At 40.3% G+C, this 22219-nt stretch overlaps 1 protein-coding gene across 1 annotated transcript; it reads right to left on the bottom strand.

The window, feature by feature from the left end:
- Positions 1 to 945: 945 nt before the first annotated feature.
- Positions 946 to 20313, bottom strand: LOC143218288 (uncharacterized). Its single transcript, XM_076443409.1, has 3 exons — positions 19889 to 20313; positions 10535 to 10612; positions 946 to 3455 (listed from the first exon to the last, which is right to left on the bottom strand). The coding sequence occupies exons 1-3, from the start codon at positions 20057 to 20059 to the stop codon at positions 2541 to 2543; spliced, it is 1164 nt and encodes a 387-aa protein (XP_076299524.1). The 5' UTR covers positions 20060 to 20313; the 3' UTR covers positions 946 to 2540.
- Between the last annotated feature and the right edge of the window lie 1906 nt (positions 20314 to 22219).

The following is a 22219-nucleotide window of genomic DNA, read 5'->3' as shown; positions in this document are numbered from 1 at the left end:
CTACACATCCTCGATAAGCTACAAACGTTCAAAGATGGCGAAAAATTGCAGGCTTTTTCACGATTTTCAGCCTACAACTGAAATAAATCTAAAGAAGTTTGTTAAGTAATATAACAATAAAAATAAAAATAGAAAAGTAAACGATAGTCCTCTGCAGAGGAATTTTGTTTCAGCCGGTGGATAATGAGGTAAGTGACACAAGTTTGTGACAGGAACATCGACGTCGCGTCTTCCTCTTCAGCGTCGAGTTTCTATTGTCATCGTGAACAATAATCGGAGTAATGAGCGCTCCGAAAGAGATATCGGGTACGGTGTTCTTGAAGTCGAGTCACGAAGAAGCTTTCTCACGTGTCGTCGACCACGGTGCTCCCGATAAAACGGTTCCCTAGACGGAGGCCCCCTGCGATACCGATTTGTCCAGGGCTGTTAGCAATTAGTTCACTACAAGACGTGAAAAGAATTTAAAAATAATAAAAGCTGTTGTTTTCTACCTTTTCATATGAACCAATATTGAAAATATCAAATATACATTTTGTAGATCTGTGACAATTATACATATTCGAAAAATGGCGATCTACCGACTTGTGAAACAAGAAGTAGGTCTTTCCAATCAAAGAAGTGAAGGTAATGAACAAAGAAATGAACCTAACCCCATAGCATTATTGCCCCACCTTGTAGATATTGAATTTTATGAAGACCCTGTATACGTGTCTTGTAGAAGACAGATACTTGCGGTAGTCCGACTTCGATTTTGATAATTTTTTGTGAAACAATAGTATATGGATCCCCGACGATGTCTGCAAAATATTAGGTGCAGTTACTCAATAGTTTTAAAGATATAATCAATTAAACCTTCATAGCTTGTTGATACACCATGCAGCTCAAGTTTTCAGATTGCGTGAAAGTTCAATTGTTTATATCTTTAAAACTATTGAGTAACTACACCTGATATTTTGCAGACATCATCAGGGATCCATGTACCATCGTCTAACAAAAGATTATCAAAATCGAAGTCGAACGCTTGGGGTCCTTCCCGTGTAAGCGCTCCCCTAAGTTTGGAATTCGAGACCGAGCTGTAACCCGAATGTAAGTTTGATTTTCCACGAAATCAATTTGTGTGTGCTACAGAGTATCCTTTCACGTGGATCCGAAGGATTCCGGCAACGAATCCTCTTAAATTTCGGTGGAAATCTATTCGACGCAGACCCTTTCGGTTTTGAATGAAAAGCGTGGGGGGACCCTCGTCATCCAGTTTCATTGGCGGACCGTGACGACTTTCTTCGACAAAAGAGGGATTTAAGAGGTTCACAAGAACGTAGGGGGATCAAAGGTGAATCTCGCTCGGACTGGACGATTTTTTGGGAAACGGCGTGATGAGTAGACCGCGGATCTTCATGCAAAATAAAAATTGTCCGCGTCGTTCGCAAGAAATGGAAACTCAATTGAGTGTTATTTCTTCCCTGAGAGGCACCACTAAAAATTGCTTCATCATTCACAATATCGTTTACATTATTGAATATATCGGTATCTAATCTATTACTAAACATTTAGGTGTATTGATAAAGAATGGAAATATTCCAGATCGGAAGGAATGTTTAGTAGTTGTATATTGACATCCTCGATTTTGAAAATTCCTTCAAAGATGAGTCAGTTCTCCTATAAATGCATAAAGACCCGCAATCTAGTGATGAGAGCGCAGTGGCGCGTTACTCTATGGGCAACTTGGGCAAATGGGGCTCCAAGCAAAAAGGGGGCCCCGAACACAAAGCAAGATCCAAGATCCAAATTCTCCGTTTTTCTACTTTGAAATCTATGGAAATTCTACTTTGCCCAAGGCCCCAACCAGTCGTAACGCGCTACTGGATGAGAGTGTCTTGTTTGGAAGAGCATTGCTGCCCGCTGTATCGACAAGAGACGTTGTTATCGGAGGTACTTTATTTGATCATCGAAGGACTATGTACAAGCTTCGAGGCTACTATTTACAAATAAATACAGAGGTTGGGCGCCGCTCTTTACTGCGGCGTCGTGTTCGTCTTTCTCGGCGATAGGAACTCTTTTACAGTCTGTTCGTTGCGCGTTTGAGCAAGAAGTTAGCTACTACTCTTATTACGTAGAAAAATATCGTCCGTGAGAGTCTGTACAGTTTCTGCTTCGGCGAGTGACGCGACTATTACTTCTTATCTCTAACGAGGTTCTTTGTACACTTCTCCAGCAACGTTGCCACGGTCTCCCGTTCATTTACAGCCGCCCGCCATTTTTCTACGGCGCTCGCGTGCCTCGAGATCGATATTTTACATCGTGATTAATTTACACTCTTCGTCGAATCGACCCCATCGGAAAAGTCGCGCGACAACTCGTTCGTAACATTGCTTCAACATTGTTCGAGCAAATCCCGCGACCCTTTCCAGGGCGACAAATTCAACAGTTTGTACAACGACAGTCGCGAAGAGATCCACGATCCTCTGGATCGTCAAAGTTAGCTCCGCGAGAGCTTATCCCTGAGTGAATAATCGTCGACGAAACAGGATCAGCGTCGGCGATCAAACTTCTTCCACCTCGTCAGCCTTGGTCTTCCTGCACACCTTCAGCATGCCGACGATGACTACGAGAATGGCGGCGGAGACGGAAGCGGCGAGGATGTCCCACGGATAGAGATCGGGCATGAAGTTCGTCTCGATCTTCTCAGCTTGGACCGAGGTGGGCCTGGTGTCGACCTCGATGGGGAAGCTGCCTGGTCCGTCGTTCGACGCGATCCTGACGAGGTACTTGGTGCCAGGGAGCAGAGAGATCTGCGCGGAATTGGTGTCGGCCACTTGGTTCCCCATCAGACCTCCAGTCTCCGGCTCCCAGGAGACCACGTAGGTCTCTCTGTTCCCCGATTGATCCCTGTCCACGTGATCGTTGTACGCGCTGCTGGTGGACGGCGTGTTGTCAGCTTCCAGCGAGTCGTCCGATCGATCGTCCTTCCTCCTGAAGAAGAACCTCCGGAAAATGTCCTCGGAGATCTTCGAGTCCTCCTGGCTCCGCCACTCGGCCAACACCTTCTCCCCGTACTTCTCCAGGAAGAACTGCCTCACACGATTGTTGAACCTGACCTGCTCCAGGGCCCTCTGCTTCTGCAACTGCGTCTGCACGTCCTTCCAAGAAATCGTCGCCTCGTACAGAGGACCCTCCTTCAACGACTCCAACTTCGGCACCCACTCCTGCCAACTGTAGTGCTTCACTCCGTCCTCCATCGCCACGATGATCCACGTGTCCGGTCGCAAATTCGGCACCCGCTCTCCTGGGTAGTAACCGTCCACCCTCCATTGTTTGTACAGCTTACGCATCACCACCGCGATGTCGAATTTGTCCAGGCTGATCGGCGATTTTTTAGGCGCAGAGAGCATCGATGGCAGATACTTCTCCTCCACCCTCGTCTTCCGGAACGTGCAGGCCGTCTGACAGGCTGGACACTGAAAAATGAAGATCGAATCAGGATCCCCGACGATGCTTTGCAGATACGACGAGATGGCTCCGTACCGAAATACAATACACCGGGGTCGTTATAAACAGACCGTTTACATTTAGCTACTTTCGATCTTATTCAGATTTTACAGATAGTTGGTCTACCGTACGGTTTCTGTACTTCTCAATTTTTATCTTTGGAACCTTTTTTTTTAGGATCAAATCTCAATTTTTAACGAACTGGAGATTTGGTATACAATCTCCTACTTCTTCTAATCTTTTACATTTTTATCCTCGGAGCCTTTTTTAGGATCAAACCTCAATTTTCAACAAACTGAACAATTGGAATACAAGCTCCTACTTCTTCTAATCTTTTACATTTTTATGATTGAAGCCTTTTTTTTAGGATCAAACCTCAATTTTCAACAAACTGACAAAATTGGTATACCATCTCCTACATCCTCCAGCTAGCCTCCCGATTTTTATCCTTGGATGTTTTTTTAGGATCAAACTACTATTTTCAACAAACTTAATTGGAATACAATCTCCTAGTTCTTCTGACCTTTTCAATTTTTATCTTTGGAACCTTTGTATGATACTAACTTAATTAGTATCAAACCTCTATTTTCAACAAACTGAAATATTGGAATTCCCTACTTCTTCTAGCCTTTCAATTTTTATCCTTGCAGCCTTTTTTTAGGATCCAACCTCAATTTTTAACAAACTGAACAATACGAACACAATCATTCTTGCCTTTTCAATTTTTATCTTTGAAACCTTTGTAATAATACTAACTCAATTAGCATCAAACCTCAATTTTTAACAAACTCAAAAATTGGCATACCATCTCCTATATCTTGTAGCCTTTCAATTTATATCTTTGGATCCTTTTTTTTAGGATCAAACCTCAATTTTTAACAAACTGAACAATTGGAACACAGTCATTCTTGCCTTCTCAATTTTTATCTTTGGAACCCTTGTAATAATACTAACTCAATTAGCATCAAACCTCAATTTTTAACAAACTGAACAATTCGAACACAGTCATTCTTGCCTTTTCAATTTTTATCTTTGGAACCTTTGTAAGAATACTAACCCAATTAGCATCAAACTTAACCTCAATTTTTAACAAACTGAAAAAATTGTATACCATCTCCTACATCCTCCAGCTAGCCTCCCGATTTTTATCCTTGGATGTTTTTTTAGGATCAAACTACTATTTTCAACAAACTTAATTGGAATACAATCTCCTAGTTCTTCTGACCTTTTCAATTTTTATCTTTGGAACCTTTGTATGATACTAACTTAATTAGTATCAAACCTCTATTTTCAACAAACTGAAATATTGGAATTCCCTACTTCTTCTAGCCTTTCAATTTTTATCCTTGCAGCCTTTTTTTAGGATCCAACCTCAATTTTTAACAAACTGAACAATACGAACACAGTCATTCTTGCCTTTTCAATTTTTATCTTTGAAACCTTTGTAATAATACTAACTCAATTAGCATCAAACCTCAATTTTTAACAAACTCAAAAATTGGCATACCATCTCCTATATCTTGTAGCCTTTCAATTTATATCTTTGGATCCTTTTTTAGGATCAAACCTCAATTTTTAACAAACTGAACAATTGGAACACAGTCATTCTTGCCTTCTCAATTTTTATCTTTGGAACCCTTGTAATAATACTAACTCAATTAGCATCAAACCTCAATTTTTAACAAACTGAACAATTCGAACACAGTCATTCTTGCCTTTTCAATTTTTATCTTTGGAACCTTTGTAAGAATACTAACCCAATTAGCATCAAACTTAACCTCAATTTTTAACAAACTGAAAAAATTGTATACCATCTTCTACATCTTGTAGCCTTTCAATTTTTTAGGATGAAACCTCAATTTTCAACAAACTGAACAATGGGACTACAATCTCCTAGTTATTCTAGCCTTTCCAATTTTTATCTTTGGAACCTTTGTAATAATACTAACTCAATTAGCATCAAACCTCAATTTTTAACAAACTGAAAAAATTGGTATACCATCTCCTACATCCTGTAGCCTTTCAAATTTTATCCTTAGAGCCTTTTTCTAGCAACAAACCTCAATTTTTAACAGACTGAAATATTGGAATACCATCTCCTACTTCTTCTAGCTTTCCTATTTTTATCTCTGGAAACAATTTTTTGCATCAAACCTCAATTTTTAACTCACTGAAAAATTGCAATACCATCTCCTAGTTCTTCTGACCTTTTCAGTTTTTATCTTTGGAACCTTTCTATGATACTAACTCAATTAGTATCAAACCTCAATTTTCAACAAACGGAAACTTGGAATTCCAATACCCTACTTCTTCCAGGCCTTCAATTTTTATCCTTGGAGCCTTTTTTTAGTAGCAAACCTGAACTTTTAACAAACTAAAAATTGGTATACCATCTCCTGGTTCTTCTAACCTTTCCAATTTTTATCTTTCGAACCTTTGTATGATACTCTAACTCAATTAGTATCAAATCTCAATTTTCAACAAACTGAAAAATTGTAATACTATCCCCTACTAATTCTAACCTTTATAATTTGTATCTTTGGAACGTTTTCTTAAATATTTAATATTTTTTGTAAATATTTAAATACTATTACATATTTTCGATTTGTATTTGACTTAAATGAATAGTATTTCCAATAGAATATACAATATTGTTTTATATCGACAATCAAAACGACGAAATAAAATATTTATATCTTCTGATTCTAAATCACAAAAAAAAATATTTCTATTTAACGACCTGAAGCGGAGAATAAAATATTTTATAATAATAATCTGGCTTGTGAAATTAAATGGGTCATGCTTTGGGAAACAATTCTCATAAATGTATGAAATATGAACCATATTATTTTCAGCGAAATATGTAAAATAAAGATAATAAAATATTTCAAGACACAAAATGTAAATATGTTTAATACTCTTCAAAGACTATTTTGAAATACTACTTTAAAAACTTATTACATGAAATAAAATATTTTATTTTTAAAGTTGTACGCATACTTTAAAATAAATATGATTATTTACTATTACTGGCCTGAAGCCCGATACTGAAATAGGCCTGAAAGAATAAAAGTTGTGTACGTAAATGTCGAATACATTATCGCGTAAAATAAACAATACTTCGCAAAAACCAATGCACAAAAGTTGCACCAAGCATTGTAAAAAATGCCTTTAAAAAATCCTAATAAAAAGGTTCCGAATCGATAAACTTGATCGAAACAATTTCAATCTTATCGCGGCCTACAGAGACCGCTACACATACACGACAAAGTTTTCTTTCGATTATAAAACTTTTTCCTCGAGACATTTAGAAAAGGGGATGCTCACAACGGAATCCTATGTACTTTGTTTTTCCGTGCTTATCCGATCAAGGAGTCCGCTGCAATTTCGCTTTTATTTTCCGAAAAAAGTTTCAGTAGTTCCCGCGTTATCTCTTGCCATTATCAGTCGTTCGAAGGGTACATTAGTGACGCATAATTAACGATCTTCTCTAAAAGAGACATTTCGTTATCGAACGGGAATCGCGGCTAGGGACTGAGAGAGAACCGAAGGGAGCGTTCCTCCCGGTGCTTCAATCCAAACATTCGCCGTAAAGCTAGTAGCTGCCCAAATATTTGAGAAAGATTCCTATCTCCGGAGGGTCGATACATCGAGAGAGTCTATACTCGAATGTTCCACGGTAAGAACCGGGCAGGTCGACCTTCCGTGAAAATCGACAGGTAGCTGTTTCTCAGGATTTTCCCTTACGTCGGGAACTCTCCCTACATTTGAAAAAGGCCTTTCTTCTTTCTGAACCGGTCGGGGATCTTCAACGATTACACTTTGTACCCCTCCGGCAACTTCGCTCTTTCAAATGCTCGAAGTTAAGGGATTTTTCTCGCGCTTCATCGATTCGAATTTTCCGCCGGGTTCGCTACGCGCCGCAGGATCCGACACGGAGAACTTTAACTCGATTTACCTGACCGAACAGCCCACGGAATCCGAGAAGCATGTCGAGTTTCGTTCCGCGGAGCTTGCGTCGCAACAGCACCTGAGCGGTACGACGCACAGTGGGTAAAATCGACGTTCTAGCTGTTCACGCCTATTTCACCATTATTTCAATACATAAAGGCCACATTAAATAGGACATTGGATTCGTCTTGCCGTCAGCTATAACATTATCGAATAAAAAATATATAGTTATAAATAAATAATGAAGGTGACCACAATTTTTTATTGAAAAAAAATTTTTTTGGAAATTTTTTGTATTGATATTTGTGAAAGACTGTGTACTGATTACTTTTCGCGGGAAACATTTTTTTGTCACACCACCGGAAATGTCTGAAAACTCGTGTGAATAATGAATAATATTTGAAAACTGGGTGTTCTCGCCTATTTCACCATTATTTCAATACATAAATAGGTCGTTGGATTCGTCTTGCCGTCAGCTATAACATTATCGAATAAAAAATATATAGTTATAATATATAGTATAATTATATAGTATATAGTATATAGTATAATTATATGTATAGTTATATAGTATATAATATATAGTCCTCATATCGATTTTCAACGAATGCACAATGTTTCTTAAATGTCTATTACATTCGAAAACGATAATATTAATTAAAGCTATTAAAAACTCTCGTTACAATAAACATTCAAAGATCAAACTTTTTCAGATACGATTTATCACCGAAAAAATTCCTTGTCTTCGTAATGATGTCCTGGAAAACCTACTGAAGATTAAGTGACCAATTTTTTTTTATATGAAGAATATATATCTATGCTGAGAACGCACCAGGAACTAAACATCATTGTTCATAATTTATTATAAAAAAAAAATATTTAATCAACTAAGGAAAATTGTCGAAGGTTTTCACCTTTGACAAGGGATAAGTTAAAATGTCCGGAGATGTCCATGTTCTGACAAAGTGGAACATTTTCGGCAAGATCTCCTCTAAAAGATCGTGCAAAATTTAGTTCCAGTATAATCCATTATCCGATGTTAAGATAGTTTAAAGCGTCGCGTGACACGCGCACAGTGGTGAGCTCGATCGAAATCGTGGCCAAATTATTCATTATTCACACGAGTTTTCAGACATTTCCGGTGGTGTGACAAAAAAATGTTTCCCACGAAAAGTAATCAGTACACAGTCTTTTACAAATATCAATACAAAAAATTTCCAAAAAAATTTTTTTTCAATAAAAAATTGTGGTCACCTTCATTATTTATTTATAACTATATAGTTTTTATTCGATAATGTTATAGCTGACGGCAAGACGAATCCAACGACCTATTTATGTATTGAAATAATGGTGAAATAGGCGTGAACACCCAGTTTTCAAATATTATTCATTATTCACACGAGTTTTCAGACATTTCCGGTGGTGTGACAAAAAAATGTTTCCCACGAAAAGTAATCAGTACACAGTCTTTTACAAATATCAATACAAAAAATTTCAAAAAAAATTTTTTTTCAATAAAAAATTGTGGTCACCTTCATTATTTATTTATGACTATATATTTTTTATTCGATAATGCTATAGCTGACGGCAAGACGAATCCAACGACCTATTTAATGTGGCCTTTATGTATTTAAATAATGGTGAAATAGGCGTGAACAGCTAGAACGTCGATTTTACCCACTGTGCGACGCACAGTGGGGTATTTGGCACGAAAAAGTGGAAAAAATTCGATTTCTAAATTTTTGCGTATGGGGCATAAAATTTTTGTTGTTCGTGGTAGTTAAAGGTCTGCAGAATAAGGCTGCAATATTATTTTTTCTATTTGTACACCCGTGAAGTAGTAAACTTCATCGAAAGTCGAGAGATTTTAAGGCGCGCTTGGCGTTCTTAAACAGTTTCTAAGACAGCGTCTGATCATTGGCGATTTTCAAGCGTTTGAAGGAAAATTCTGTAATTTCTTGTATTACAAAAGTTGTTCAGGTAGGTATACAGAGCACTTTCGCGTAGATTTTATTTTGTTATCATCTAAATTAGTATAGTTATTAATATTTGAATATTACCAATCATTCTGTAAGCTTTTTAAAAATTACAAAACTTTATTGACAATTTTGTTATAGTATAAAGCGATATTGAGTGCTCTTTTTGGTACCATTACATTCGGTAAAGATTTGTGATTATAAGCCAACAAAGTTTGATTCCGGATATGTCCGGATTCAAATTTTATAGCTAATTTAGTATTAAGCGTATTTTTCTAGCTGCCATTCGTGTTAAGAGAGTGAAAGTAACGAAAATTCTATTTTATTGAACATCTTCGAAACCATTAGGCCCAGATGAAAATGGCAAAATCCAATTTGTGCGTCTTTAAATTCGTTTAAAAAAATTAACCTTTTTTTTTCATTAAATTTTCTCATATGTTCAAGGTGTGTCAGACCATGTATAAAAATTTTTATGGAAAAATTGCAATGTTTTTCAGATGAAAAAATTTCGCAAAAAATTGGTCAATTTTTACCATATTTGATGGTAAATTCTCTTCGATGAATTTTCTCGAAATCGAAGAACTTTCGATAGAAACGAGATAGACCGATGATTTTATTATTGTACGAACGCTATTTAACCTTGAAAATCTGTCTTAAACTTGCAGAACTTCAACATGCTGATTTCAAATCTGTTTGTAAAATTTGTCTACCGCCTCAGGATCTTGCAAAAGATCGATTTCTGTGGAAAAAAGCTAATGAAATCATTTTCTCGTTTAAATGATTCGATAACCGACTAGTTCGGTAATTTATAATTAATATAAATAAAGTAAAATAACGTTCGCACGGAATATTCTTACTGCAACATTTCAGCTTCAATATAAAAAAAGAATCATCGCTCTATCTCGTTTCTATCGAAAGTTCGTTGATGTTGACACAGAGTTCGTCGGTTTGTCCCACAGTGGGGCGTCGATCCACAAATTTCCTCGGGTCCCGTTTCCCGTGTTTCCCATCTCGGTTACAAGCGGTTCGAAAGGGGTTCCGCGGGGGTGGGTGGGTCCCGCGGACTGGTACGTACAGCCTCCCCTAATCCAAAAGCCTGGTTCACCCGTAAATTTACTTACATGTAGATACTGGTCGCCCTCGCAAATGGTCCTGGTCTTCTCCCACCGGTTCTCGAGGGCCTCGCAGTATTGCCAGCACTGTAACACGGGAGTAGAGAAAAGTAAGAAGAAGAAAAAAAAGAAAAGAAATGAACACATGAAAGAATCGAGCGTGGCCAGAGGGAGGGTGGGTTTCATCGTTGAACAAAAAGCTCTTGCACGCACACGGGACGCACGAGTAAAAAGGACGACGGTACACGGGACGTCGAGGCGAGTCAGTTGGGAGGGGGAGGAGTGGGGTGGGGGCAAGGGAACGGCAAGCATGAGGGGTTTGGGGGGTGATGAAGAGGGACGCGCGGCTCGAGGAACGCGAAGAAGGAAAGGGAGAATAAGAACCATCGGCGGGACCGTTGAATCCAGCGATTTAAGCGGCTATGAGCGGTGGGGGACGGGGAGGAGGAGGTGGACCAAGGGAGGAAAAAGGGTGAAGGCCAGAAAGAGGAGAAAAAAGGAAGACGGACAGAGAAGGAAGACGAAGGGGGGCGAGGCCGAATTAGCTCCAACCTGTTTCAGGCATAACAGGCACCGTCGTTGTTGTCTTCATATTTATTGGGGTACCGTCTCTCGTGGAGCCCTGTTTCTAGATTCTTTTTTCTTCCCTTCTCTTAGAGAGCCCCCTCTCCCTCCAGCCCGCCGCCAGCCCTACCCTACTCTCGACGATCTTTCTCTCTCTCTCTCTCTCTCTTTTCCTTTCTCTCTTCCCGATTATCCTTCATCACGGCGCGTTCCTTCTAAGCCCGGCTGCTTCGTAGAATCGCCGTAGGTCCCTTCTTTCGCGCTAATGACGTCTCCAAAAAAGCAACATCAGCGTCTAACAGCTTCGCGATAATTCCCCTCCAGGCACCCGGCTCCCTTTTTCCGACGGTTTTTTGGCGGGCCCGCGTAGATCGACTTAGAAGCGGAGCATGCCGTATGAAAATATTCCCGTCTAATGTACCGGGTGACTCATCGACCCCATGTACCATTCACGGAACTCGAAACGATTACGAAAGGAACACCCATTACACCGGGTTCAGCAGATCCAGGGCTACGCGACTAACAGTAATTTACTGCATTGCTTACTGCAGCACCTACATGTGTTCACACACGTACAATTATGTCTCCTGAATCCTCGCTATTTTCAATCGTCGCTATTTTGAATGCTCGCACATTTTGAATCCTCGCAATCTTGAATCCACGCTATCATGAATCCTTATAATTCTGAATCCTCAGAATTTTGAATCCTCGCTATCTTGAATCCTTCCAAAAAATTTCGACTCCCCGCAATTTTGAATCCTTCCAACTTCGACTCCTCGCAATATTAAACACTCACTATATTAAGCCCTCGCAATATTAAACCCTCACAACATTAAACTCTACCAAAATATTAATCCCTCACAATATTAAACCCTCCAAATATTAAACCATCACAATATTAAACCGTCACAATATTTTAAACCCTTCCAAAATATTAAATCCTCACAATATTAAACCCTCGCAATATTAAACACTCACTATATTAAGCCCTCGCAATATTAAACCCTCACAATATTAAACTCTTCCAAAATATTAATCCCTCACAATATTAAACCCTTCCAATATTATACCCTCCACATATTAAACCCTACAAATATTAAACCATCACAATATTAAACCCTCACAATATTTTAAAATCTTCCAAAATATTAAATCCTCACAATATTAAACCCTCCAAATATTATACCCTCACAATATTAAACTCTTCCAATATTAATCCCTCACAATATTCAACCCTTCCAAAATATTAAATCCTCACAATATTAAACCCTCACAAAATATTAAATCCTCCCAAAAATGTTAAACCCTCACAATATTTTAAACCCTTCCAAAATATTAAATCCTCACAATATTAAACCCTCCTAAAAAATATGAAACCCTTACAATATTAAACTCTCACAATATTAAACTCTACCAATATTGAACCCTCCTAATGTTAAACCCCCCAAAAATATATTGAACCCTCACAAAATATTAAACCCTCACAATTATCAATCCTCCTAATATTAAACCCCTGCAATATTAAACCATCAACGTATTTAGACTTTATACAAAATATAAATTGTTTGCAAAATATGAGAACCAAGTAGGATTTGTTTTCTCTCTTTTTAAGGGTCTCTTTAAGTTGTAAGAAACGTGTTGATTGCCTTAAACTGTTTTAATCTGTAGACTGTCTGAAATTACAGCCATTTCTATCAAAAATGCGTTAAGGTTCGCAGCCCAGTAAACAACAGATCCCGACGTAAAATCAAAATTGTCTGACAATGAGTAAGTCAGCTGCACGAATTGAAATCAAAACGATTTTTCTCTTGAAATAAAAATATAATATTTTCTCCCCAAATAAAAATATATTTTCTCTCGCAACAATATTAATACGTCAGCGACAGTATTCTATCATCTTTCCACTTATTCATTTCCGTCATAAACGCGCAAGATCCGCAGCCCAGTAATTCAGGTTTATTCGATAAATTACTTTGATCTCGCAGAATTTTTATAATTGTTGATTGGAAAAGCGTCGTGCAGCAGGGTCCACGACGTAGTTAGCATAATCGCCAAGTGAAAAAATGAGTATACAGTGGGAAGTTAGGCTTGCGGAGCAATCTCGGAGACGATTTCCTGCGGTAGCCTACATTCCCGGAATTAAAAGCCGGTGGATCCATGCGTCAGTGCTGGCAATGAAGGAGTCCAGACCACCGCGATCCCCTTTTATCCAGTTTATTTCACTTTACGACAGCCCGGCCATTGATTTCCCGGACGAGGGGACGTCGTTTTTACGACCCTTCGCTGATCGTAATTCGATAACGGTACGATCATCGTCGTACTCGATGAAATTTGATGGAACGACCAACACTGGCGACGTTCTTTCTCCCTCTCTCTTTCTCTTTGAACGATGCCTATTGAATCCCGAGACTCCTTGATTACGATCACCGTGGAACGATCACGATTATACGATCTCTGATATAATCGAATGCTACCTCTGCGTTGTTAATCGATCGCGATATTTTCTAGGAAAATGCTCGGCCGGCCTCCTCGCAGCAATCGTCGATCTATAATTACATGCATGCTGCAATTTCGAGTTCACAGGTGCTTCACACTTCTTTCCCGACCCTTCGAAGGGCTGTCTAACGAGCGACGATGTTTTTCTCTCGGCAAGGGTGAGGTGGTCAACGGGGTAAAGATATTTTTATTACAAGGGATGTGGTTAATTTAATGCTGAACGCGGTTTAGTCAAATGAATGAATTCAGAGTTTTAATCATCGAGTACATAATAATGTCGTAAAAATTGCGAACAACGTAAGTGAATTTAGTAAATTGTTTACTTTTGTGTCAGCGATGAATATTTCTCTTTTATCTTGCTTTCTAAGTGAGAGATCAAATTTTGATTTGAATTAAATGTGAACGTACGATAAATATTTTGCGTCGCCTTCTAGCAAATTATATTAGAAACTCGAATTATTATATATATAAAATTCAAAGAGACAATGAAGATATTTCTTGCTTCGGTTATATATTCAATTTTGACTGTAAAATATGTACTCTGCATATTTTTATTATCCAATTACTGTGACCTCGATCACATCCTAAATTCATATTACATAAAATTGTAAATCTTAAATAAAAGAAAGGGAATTATAAATCATGATTAAACTATTAAATTGTATTACATAAAATAAAAAGTATCCCATTTTTAATGTTTCGCGGTCCAGCATTTGTTTACTCTCTGGAATGAGAAAACAGCCACGAGAAATATGGAGAAGCCTAATCGATCGACATATTACAGCAACATCTATAACACCCTTGACTGTCTACGACTACAAAAATTAGGTAGAAGCGAAGCAACTCATTTAATAGAGTGAAACAGCTCGTTCCGCTTGCTCATTTCATCATTCTTACCGATTGCTCTATATTAAAAAAATGTAAGGTCAATTGTGGACTACACAGCAAATTACTCAATGTCTCCGAGAACAACTGTCTTTATGTGATCGACCTTTCTTCACTCACACAACACACATACACATCCAGACGTTCCACAATCACGTTCTAGCAAAAAGAAGAAACATAAGAATGTCCTTTTAAAAAATTGAATTAAATTTCTGAGGGTAGTTCGTTCGTTTACGAAAAAGATTGCTATCGCTTCGGAATTATCGTCAAAGAAATACTCAGTCGTGAATCACGAATAGAACAATTTCACTACATGTCGCACAAAAGGATGACAGTCCCGCAAACCCTCGCAGATCCTATCGCGAACCGAAAATACAGATACTAAATTCTAAGGAAAACAACCATAAAACACGTTCATTCGTAACGTGTCTCGAAGACTAGATAAGCGAGATCTCGGAATTCATTATAAGCGGATGGCGCGTCCACAAAATTCTCGTCTCCGCCATTATCTTCCCCCCGAGTAGACCTCATCGCGCGCGGCTGGACGTGAAAGAAACACGCTTCGGAAACAATTTACCGTGTCTCCTCGACAGCAATCAGTCCCGATCCCGCCCCGTCCCGTTTACGCCCGATTGTTCAAAGGATAATGAAACAATTACGTCCGCGAAAAGGGCGGTTCGAGGCGAGCGCAATGATGCACCCCACCCCAGGAATAATCGCCATTACCCGGGCGTAAGTTCGTCGTTCCCTTCGAAGGGGGTTCCCCGTCGCGACCTTCGTTAAGCCACCTCCGCGCGCGCGTCCGCCTCCTCAGAGAATCGTTATTCTAATGCGTCCTGGGGAAACGAGTCTCGAGGACCACCCCACCCCTCTACCTTTCTCGCTCCATCGCCTCTTTCCGTTCTATTCCCCGGGCATAAATTTGAATGGATCATCGGGACCGATCCCCCGCCTCGATAATAGTCCGCGCGCGCGGAATGCATTCGGGCTCGCGACTCGCTTCTTACTCCCATCAAACCCCCTTTAAGTTGCTTTTACTCGCCTGAACTCCCTTTGGGTTGCTTCTACTCAGATCAAACCCACTTCAGCTTCAATCTGCTTCAGATTGCTTCTTCTCGGATCAAACTCCATTTAGACTGCTTCTACTCACTTCAGATTGCTTCTACTCGGATCAAACCCCATTTAGATTGCTTCTATTCAGTTCAAACCCACTTTAGGTTGCTACTACTCACTTCACAACGCCCTTTAGATTGCTTTTACTCGCTTCAAACCCCTTTCAGGTTGCCTCTACTCGCTTGAAACTTCGTTCAGGTTGCTTCTACTGATTGCAAAATGCCCTTTAGATTGCTTCTACTCGCTTGAAACCCTTTCAGGTTGCCTCTACTCGCTTGAAACTGCATTCCGATTGCTTCTGCTCGCTTTTAACCACCTTCAGGTTACTTCTACTCACTGCAAAACGCCCTTTAGATTGCTTTTACTCGCTTCAAACCCCTTTCAGGTTGCCTCTACTCACTTGAAACTTCGTTCAGGTTGCTTCTACTGATTGCAAAACGCCCTTTAGATTGCTTCTACTCGCTTGAAACCCTTTCAGGTTGCCTCTACTCGCTTGAAACTGCATTCCGATTGCTTCTGCTCGCTTTTAACCACCTTCAGGTTACTTCTACTCACTGCAAAACGCCCTTTAGATTGCTTTTACTCGCTTCAAACCCCTTTCAGGTTGCCTCTACTCGCTTGAAACTCCGTTCAGGTTGCGTCCACTGACTGCAAAACGCCCTTTAGATTGCTTTTACTCGCTTCAAACCCTCTTCACGTTGCTTCTACTCACTGCAAAACGCCCTTTAGATTGCTTCTACTCGCTTGAAACCCTTTCAGGTTGCCTCTACTCGCTTGAAACTCCGTTCAGGTTGCGTCCACTGACTGCAAAACGCCCTTTAGATTGCTTTTACTCGCTTCAAACCCCTTTCAGGTTGCCTCTACTCACTTGAAACTTCGTTCAGGTTGCTTCTACTGATTGCAAAACGCCCTTTAGATTGCTTCTACTCGCTTGAAACCCTTTCAGGTTGCCTCTACTCGCTTGAAACTGCATTCCGATTGCTTCTGCTCGCTTTTAACCACCTTCAGGTTACTTCTACTCACTGCAAAACGCCCTTTAGATTGCTTTTACTCGCTTCAAACCCCTTTCAGGTTGCCTCTACTCGCTTGAAACTCCGTTCAGGTTGCGTCCACTGACTGCAAAACGCCCTTTAGATTGCTTTTACTCGCTTCAAACCCTCTTCACGTTGCTTCTACTCACTGCAAAACGCCCTTTAGATTGCTTCTACTCGCTTGAAACCCTTTCAGGTTGCCTCTACTCGCTTGAAACTCCGTTCAGGTTGCGTCCACTGACTGCAAAACGCCCTTTAGATTGCTTTTACTCGCTTCAAACCCTCTTCAGGTTGCTTCTACTCACTGCAAAACGCCCTTTAGATTGCTTCTACTCGCTTGAAACCCTTTCAGGTTGCCTCTACTCGCTTGAAACTCCATTCGGGTTGCTTCTGCTCGCTTTTAACCCCCTTCAGATTACTTCTACTCACTGCAAAACGCCCTTTAGATTGCTTTTACTCGCTTCAAACCCCTTCAGATTCCGTAGATTGCTTCTACTCGCTCCAAAAACCCCCTTAGATTGTTTCTACTCGCTTGAAACCCCCTTTAGGTTGCTTCTACTCGCTTGAAACCCTTTTCGGGTTACCTCTACTCGCTTGAAACTCCGTTCAGGTTGCTTTTACTCACTCCAAAACCCCCTTTAGGTTGCTTCTACTCGCTTGAAACCCCTTTGAGGTTGCCTCTACTCGGTTTAAACTCCGTTCAGGTTGCTTCTGCTCGCTTTTAACCCTTTCGGGTTGCTTCTACTCACTTCAAAACCCGCTTTAGGTTGCTTCTACTAGCTTGAAACCCCTCTCAGGTTGCTTCTACTCACTGCAAAACGCCCTTTAGATTGCTTTTACTCGCTTCAAACCCCCTTCAGGTTGCTTCTACTCACTGCAAAACAGAGTTGGGCAAAATGTAATTTCAATTACAGTTACAATTACTTGCCAATTACTGTAATTTGGAATTGCAGAAATACAATTACAATTACATGTAATTGTAATTGGAATTGCAATTACTTGACGAATCACTGTAATTGTAATTGTGGTCCGCAATTACAATTACTGGTTGAGCGAAAGTAATTGCAATTCCAATTCCAATTACATGTAATTGTAACTGTAATTGTTAGTAGCAGTTACAAGACTTACAAGTAATTGTAGCTGGTAGCTGCAATTCCTTTCCAAACTCCAAACAGACGACGCTCGCGCGTCGCGTGTGAATGTTCACGTTCACGCGCGACGCGCGAGCGTCGTCTGTTTGGAGTTTGGAAAGGAATTGCAGCTACCAGCCACAATTACTTGTAACTGCTACTAACAATTACAGTTACAATTACATGTCATTGGAATTGGAATTGCAGAAATACAATTACAATTACATGTAATTGTAATTGGAATTGCAATTACTTTCGCTGAACCAGTAATTGTAATTGTGGTCCGCAATTACAATTACTGGTTGAGCGAAAGTAATTGCAATTACAATTACAGTTACATGTAATTGTAATTGAAGATGTAATTAATTACTTATGTAATTAATTCCTGCCCAACTCTGCTGCAAAACGCCATTTAGATTGCTTTTACTCGCTTCAAAACCCCCTTCAGGTTGCTTCTGCTCGCTTTTAACCCCCTTCAGGTTGCTTCTACTCACTGCAAAACGCCCTTTAGATTGCTTTTATTTCAAACCCGTTCAGGTGGCTAGTACTCGCTCCAAAACCTCCTTAGATTGCTTCTACTTGCTCCAAAACCTCCCTTAGATTGTTTCTACTAGCTTCAAGCCCCCTTTATGTTGCCTCTACTCGCTCGAAACCCCTATCAGGTTCCTAGTACTCACAGCAAAACGCCCTTAAAAATGCGTTTACTCGCTTCAAACTCCCTTTAGGTTGCTTCTACTCGCTTTTAACCTCCTTCAGGTTGCTTCTACTCACTTCATAACCACCTTTAGGTTGCTTTTACTCGCTTTAAACACCGTTCAGGTTGCATCTAATCGCTTAAAACCCCCATTAGGTTGCCTCTATTCGCTTGGAACCCCTTTCAGGTTGCTCCTGCTCGCTTCAAACGCCCTTCAGGTTGCTTCAACTCGCTTCGAATCCCGTTTATGTTGCTCATACTCGTTTCCACCCTCCTTCCACCCGCTTGAGGTTGTTCCGACTCGCTTCAAACCCTTCCCCTCCAGGTTGCTCGTGCCCGCTTCAACCCGCTTCGCGACTCGACGCCTTCGCTCCCCGTGGGTGTACCGTCGCGCAAGATGGCATCGATTTCCCCCGAAATTAATGGACACCCCCCCGGTTCGGCATACAGCAAATGAGCAACGCCCCGAGCGCATGCACGCGGTGCCATGCCGCACGCACACACCCATCATCGTGCGTGCACGTTAATCGTGATTCCCATCTGTCCATCTGCGTCGACCTGGGGATGGGGTGGCGGACGAGGGTGGAGCAGGGCGCGCGGGGACCACCATGATTTTCCACGGCGCCCCATAAAACCGACACCGGTGATTTATCGCCGACCGAAAGAGCAAGAGAGTGAAAGAGGAACACGCGGCCCTATCCGATTTCCAGACGATCGAAACGTCGCCTACTCTCTCTCTCTCGCTACGTGACCCCGAGAGAACTTTTCCCCAAGAATCTTCTCTTTTCCGGGATATTTGCGTGACACACGTTTTGTTTATTGTCCCGACTGTGCCCACGGGGTGACTGTTCTCGCTTTTCCCCAGAGGAGAATTCGTGCGTCGGAGAGCGTTCATGCGAGGATTCACGGGTTTGTTTGTGGAGCGGAGCGAGAGGAGAGCGAACGGGAAAGAGGGTCACGTTAAAGTTAGAAATGTCGCGCTGGGTGCACGCGGCGCGACGAAAATCAGTGACGGGACGCAGCCGGTTCTCGTTCCGCCGCGGGGGAAAACACGGTGGAGGGAAACGCGGGCTTGCGGAATAGTCGGTTCAAGATGTTCCGGAGAAATGCGCCCGGCCAGAGTTGTTCCCTGCTGGTCGATTTTTCGAGAGGTCGTTCACTCCTGAATTTAGCGCGCCGATCCCGAAACGATTTAATAGAAATTTCATGAAAGTCTCCTGGTAATCCTGGTCAGATTTCTTTGAGGGATTTCAAATTTGAAAAGATGCTGGCAGAGTTCTAGAGGCAAGTGCATCACCGAGATCAACGAACTTTTTCGTGAAAATCCTTCACAGTTTCATCCTCTGAATCGTTCGATGTGTTTCTAACAATGAAAGGAACCGCTGGGGGGGCGGGGGGTCGATCGAAGGGATCGGGCTGGATCTAGCGAGAAATTTGGCGGGACACTTACGACGCCGCAAGTGGTCTGCTGATGTCCCGAGTACCAGTCGCAATTTCCATCAGCGGTATGCTTCCTCAAGCACTGGGATCTGCACTGAGCGATCCTGACGATCGGTCCTAGATCGAAGCTCGCGGCGATCCCGACGCACCAGGTGAAAAACAGGATCCTCGAGATCTCCATGCCGAAAGCAGAGTTACACTTTCCTCCGCAGAATGCTTTTCGAAATCGTGCACAACACTGGTTCACTTTTCTGAAGAATTCTGCACTGGCGAAACACACGATGATTGTCCGTGCGAACGATGTGACTCAGGGAATAGTCCGCATTGGTGTAAACAACGGTGTGGTGTGGCGAGCGCGTGGTACGAGGACGAGGAGCAGAAACGTGAGATCCGGTATCTCCGAAATTTCGAGCCGACTGCGACCCTTCGGAGGTCGGTACCTTCCTTATGTAGCCACGCGCCCCACCATTCGATTTTAGCTCGCCCCCTACCCCCTGAAGGCAGCGTAGCATCCCTTGTAATTATCCGTGGGCTGGAACCGTCCCTCGGCATATGGTCGGCCACGCTGCATCACCGTCCTTCTGCCCGAATTATTTCTCTGACGGAGATGTAGGCCAGCCACACCGCCCCGAAAGAGTTGCTGATTTTTTCCCGAAGCATTCAAGCGGACAGGCCACCCTCAATTCACACGAATTTCACTCTTCCCGTTTTTTCAAAAGTATGGAAACTTGCCTGTTTATGCGAAATATGATTTTCAAGCCTGCTGGAAAAGTACGGTGAACCACAGTAATGTCACGACACTTTTAAAAGGATTTTATACAGTGCAAACGCATCTTGTCAGTTATAATTTGGTAAAAGTTGAAGTTTTATGTAGATGTTGATAATGGGAAATCTGAATTTTCAATGAAGTGAAAGATTGAGAATACTAACCTTCTTCTGAGTTTCTCGATTTTTATGTTTAGGACCCTTTTTTTTAGTGTCAAACCTCAATTTTTAACGAACTGAAAAATTGGAATACTACACACTACTTCTTCTAACCTTTTCGATTTTTATTTTCGGAATCTTTTTTAACATCAGGTCTCAAAATTCAACAAACCGAAAAAGTGGAATATTAACCAATACTTCTTCTGACTTTTTCAACTTTTACCTTTGGAACCTTTGTGTAATGATACTAAACTCAATTAGTATCAAACCTTAATTTTCAACAAACTGAAAAATTGGAATTCCATCCCCTACTTCTTACAGCCATTCAATTTTTATCTCAAGAAACAATTTTTTAGTATGAAACCTCAATTTTTAACAAACTAAAAAATTGGAATACTAACCACTTCTTCTGACCTCTTCAATTTTTATTTTTGGAAACATTTTTTTAGTATCAAACCTCAATTTTTAAGAAACTGAAAAATTGAAAAACTACCTACTACTTCTTCTAGCCTCGTCGATTTTTATTTTTCCAACCTTTTTTTAACACCAGGCCTCAAAATTAAACAAACTCAAAAATTGAAATACTACACATTATTTCTTCTAACCTTTTCGATTTTTATTTTCGGAATCTTTTTTAACATCAGGTCTCAAAATTCAACAAACCGAAAAAGTGGAATATTAACCAATACTTCTTCTGACTTTTTCAACTTTTACCTTTGGAACCTTTGTGTAATGATACTAAACTCAATTAGTATCAAACCTTAATTTTCAACAAACTGAAAAATTGGAATTCCATCCCCTACTTCTTACAGCCATTCAATTTTTATCTCAAGAAACAATTTTTTAGTATGAAACCTTAATTTTTAACGAACTCACAAATTGGAATACCAGCTCCTTCTTCTAATCTTTTCACTGTATTCTTGGAACCTTTCTTTTAACAACAAGCATCAAAATTCAACAAACTAAAAAATTGGAATACTAACCACTTCTTCTGACCTCTTCAATTTTTATTTTTGGCAACATTTTTTTAGTATCAAACCTCAATTTTTAAGAAACTGAAAAATTGGAATACTACACAGTACTTCTTCTAACCTCGTCGATTTTTATTTTTCGAACCATTTTTTAACACCAGGCCTCAAAATTAAACAAACTCAAAAATTGAAATACTACACATTATTTCTTCTAACCTTTTCGATTTTTATTTTCGGAATCTTTTTTAACATCAGGTCTCAAAATTCAACAAACCGAAAAAGTGGAATATTAACCAATACTTCTTCTGACTTTTTCTACTTTTACCTTTGGAACCTTTGTAATGATACTAAACTCAATTAGTATCAAACCTTAATTTTCAACAAACTGAAAAATTGGAATTCCATCCCCTACTTCTTACAGCCATTCAATTTTTATCTCAAGAAAC

This window comes from Lasioglossum baleicum, chromosome 19 (genome assembly GCF_051020765.1).
Source record: "Lasioglossum baleicum chromosome 19, iyLasBale1, whole genome shotgun sequence".
Classification (NCBI taxonomy): domain Eukaryota; kingdom Metazoa; phylum Arthropoda; class Insecta; order Hymenoptera; family Halictidae; genus Lasioglossum; species Lasioglossum baleicum.
This window is presented reverse-complemented; position numbering and strand designations above follow the sequence as displayed.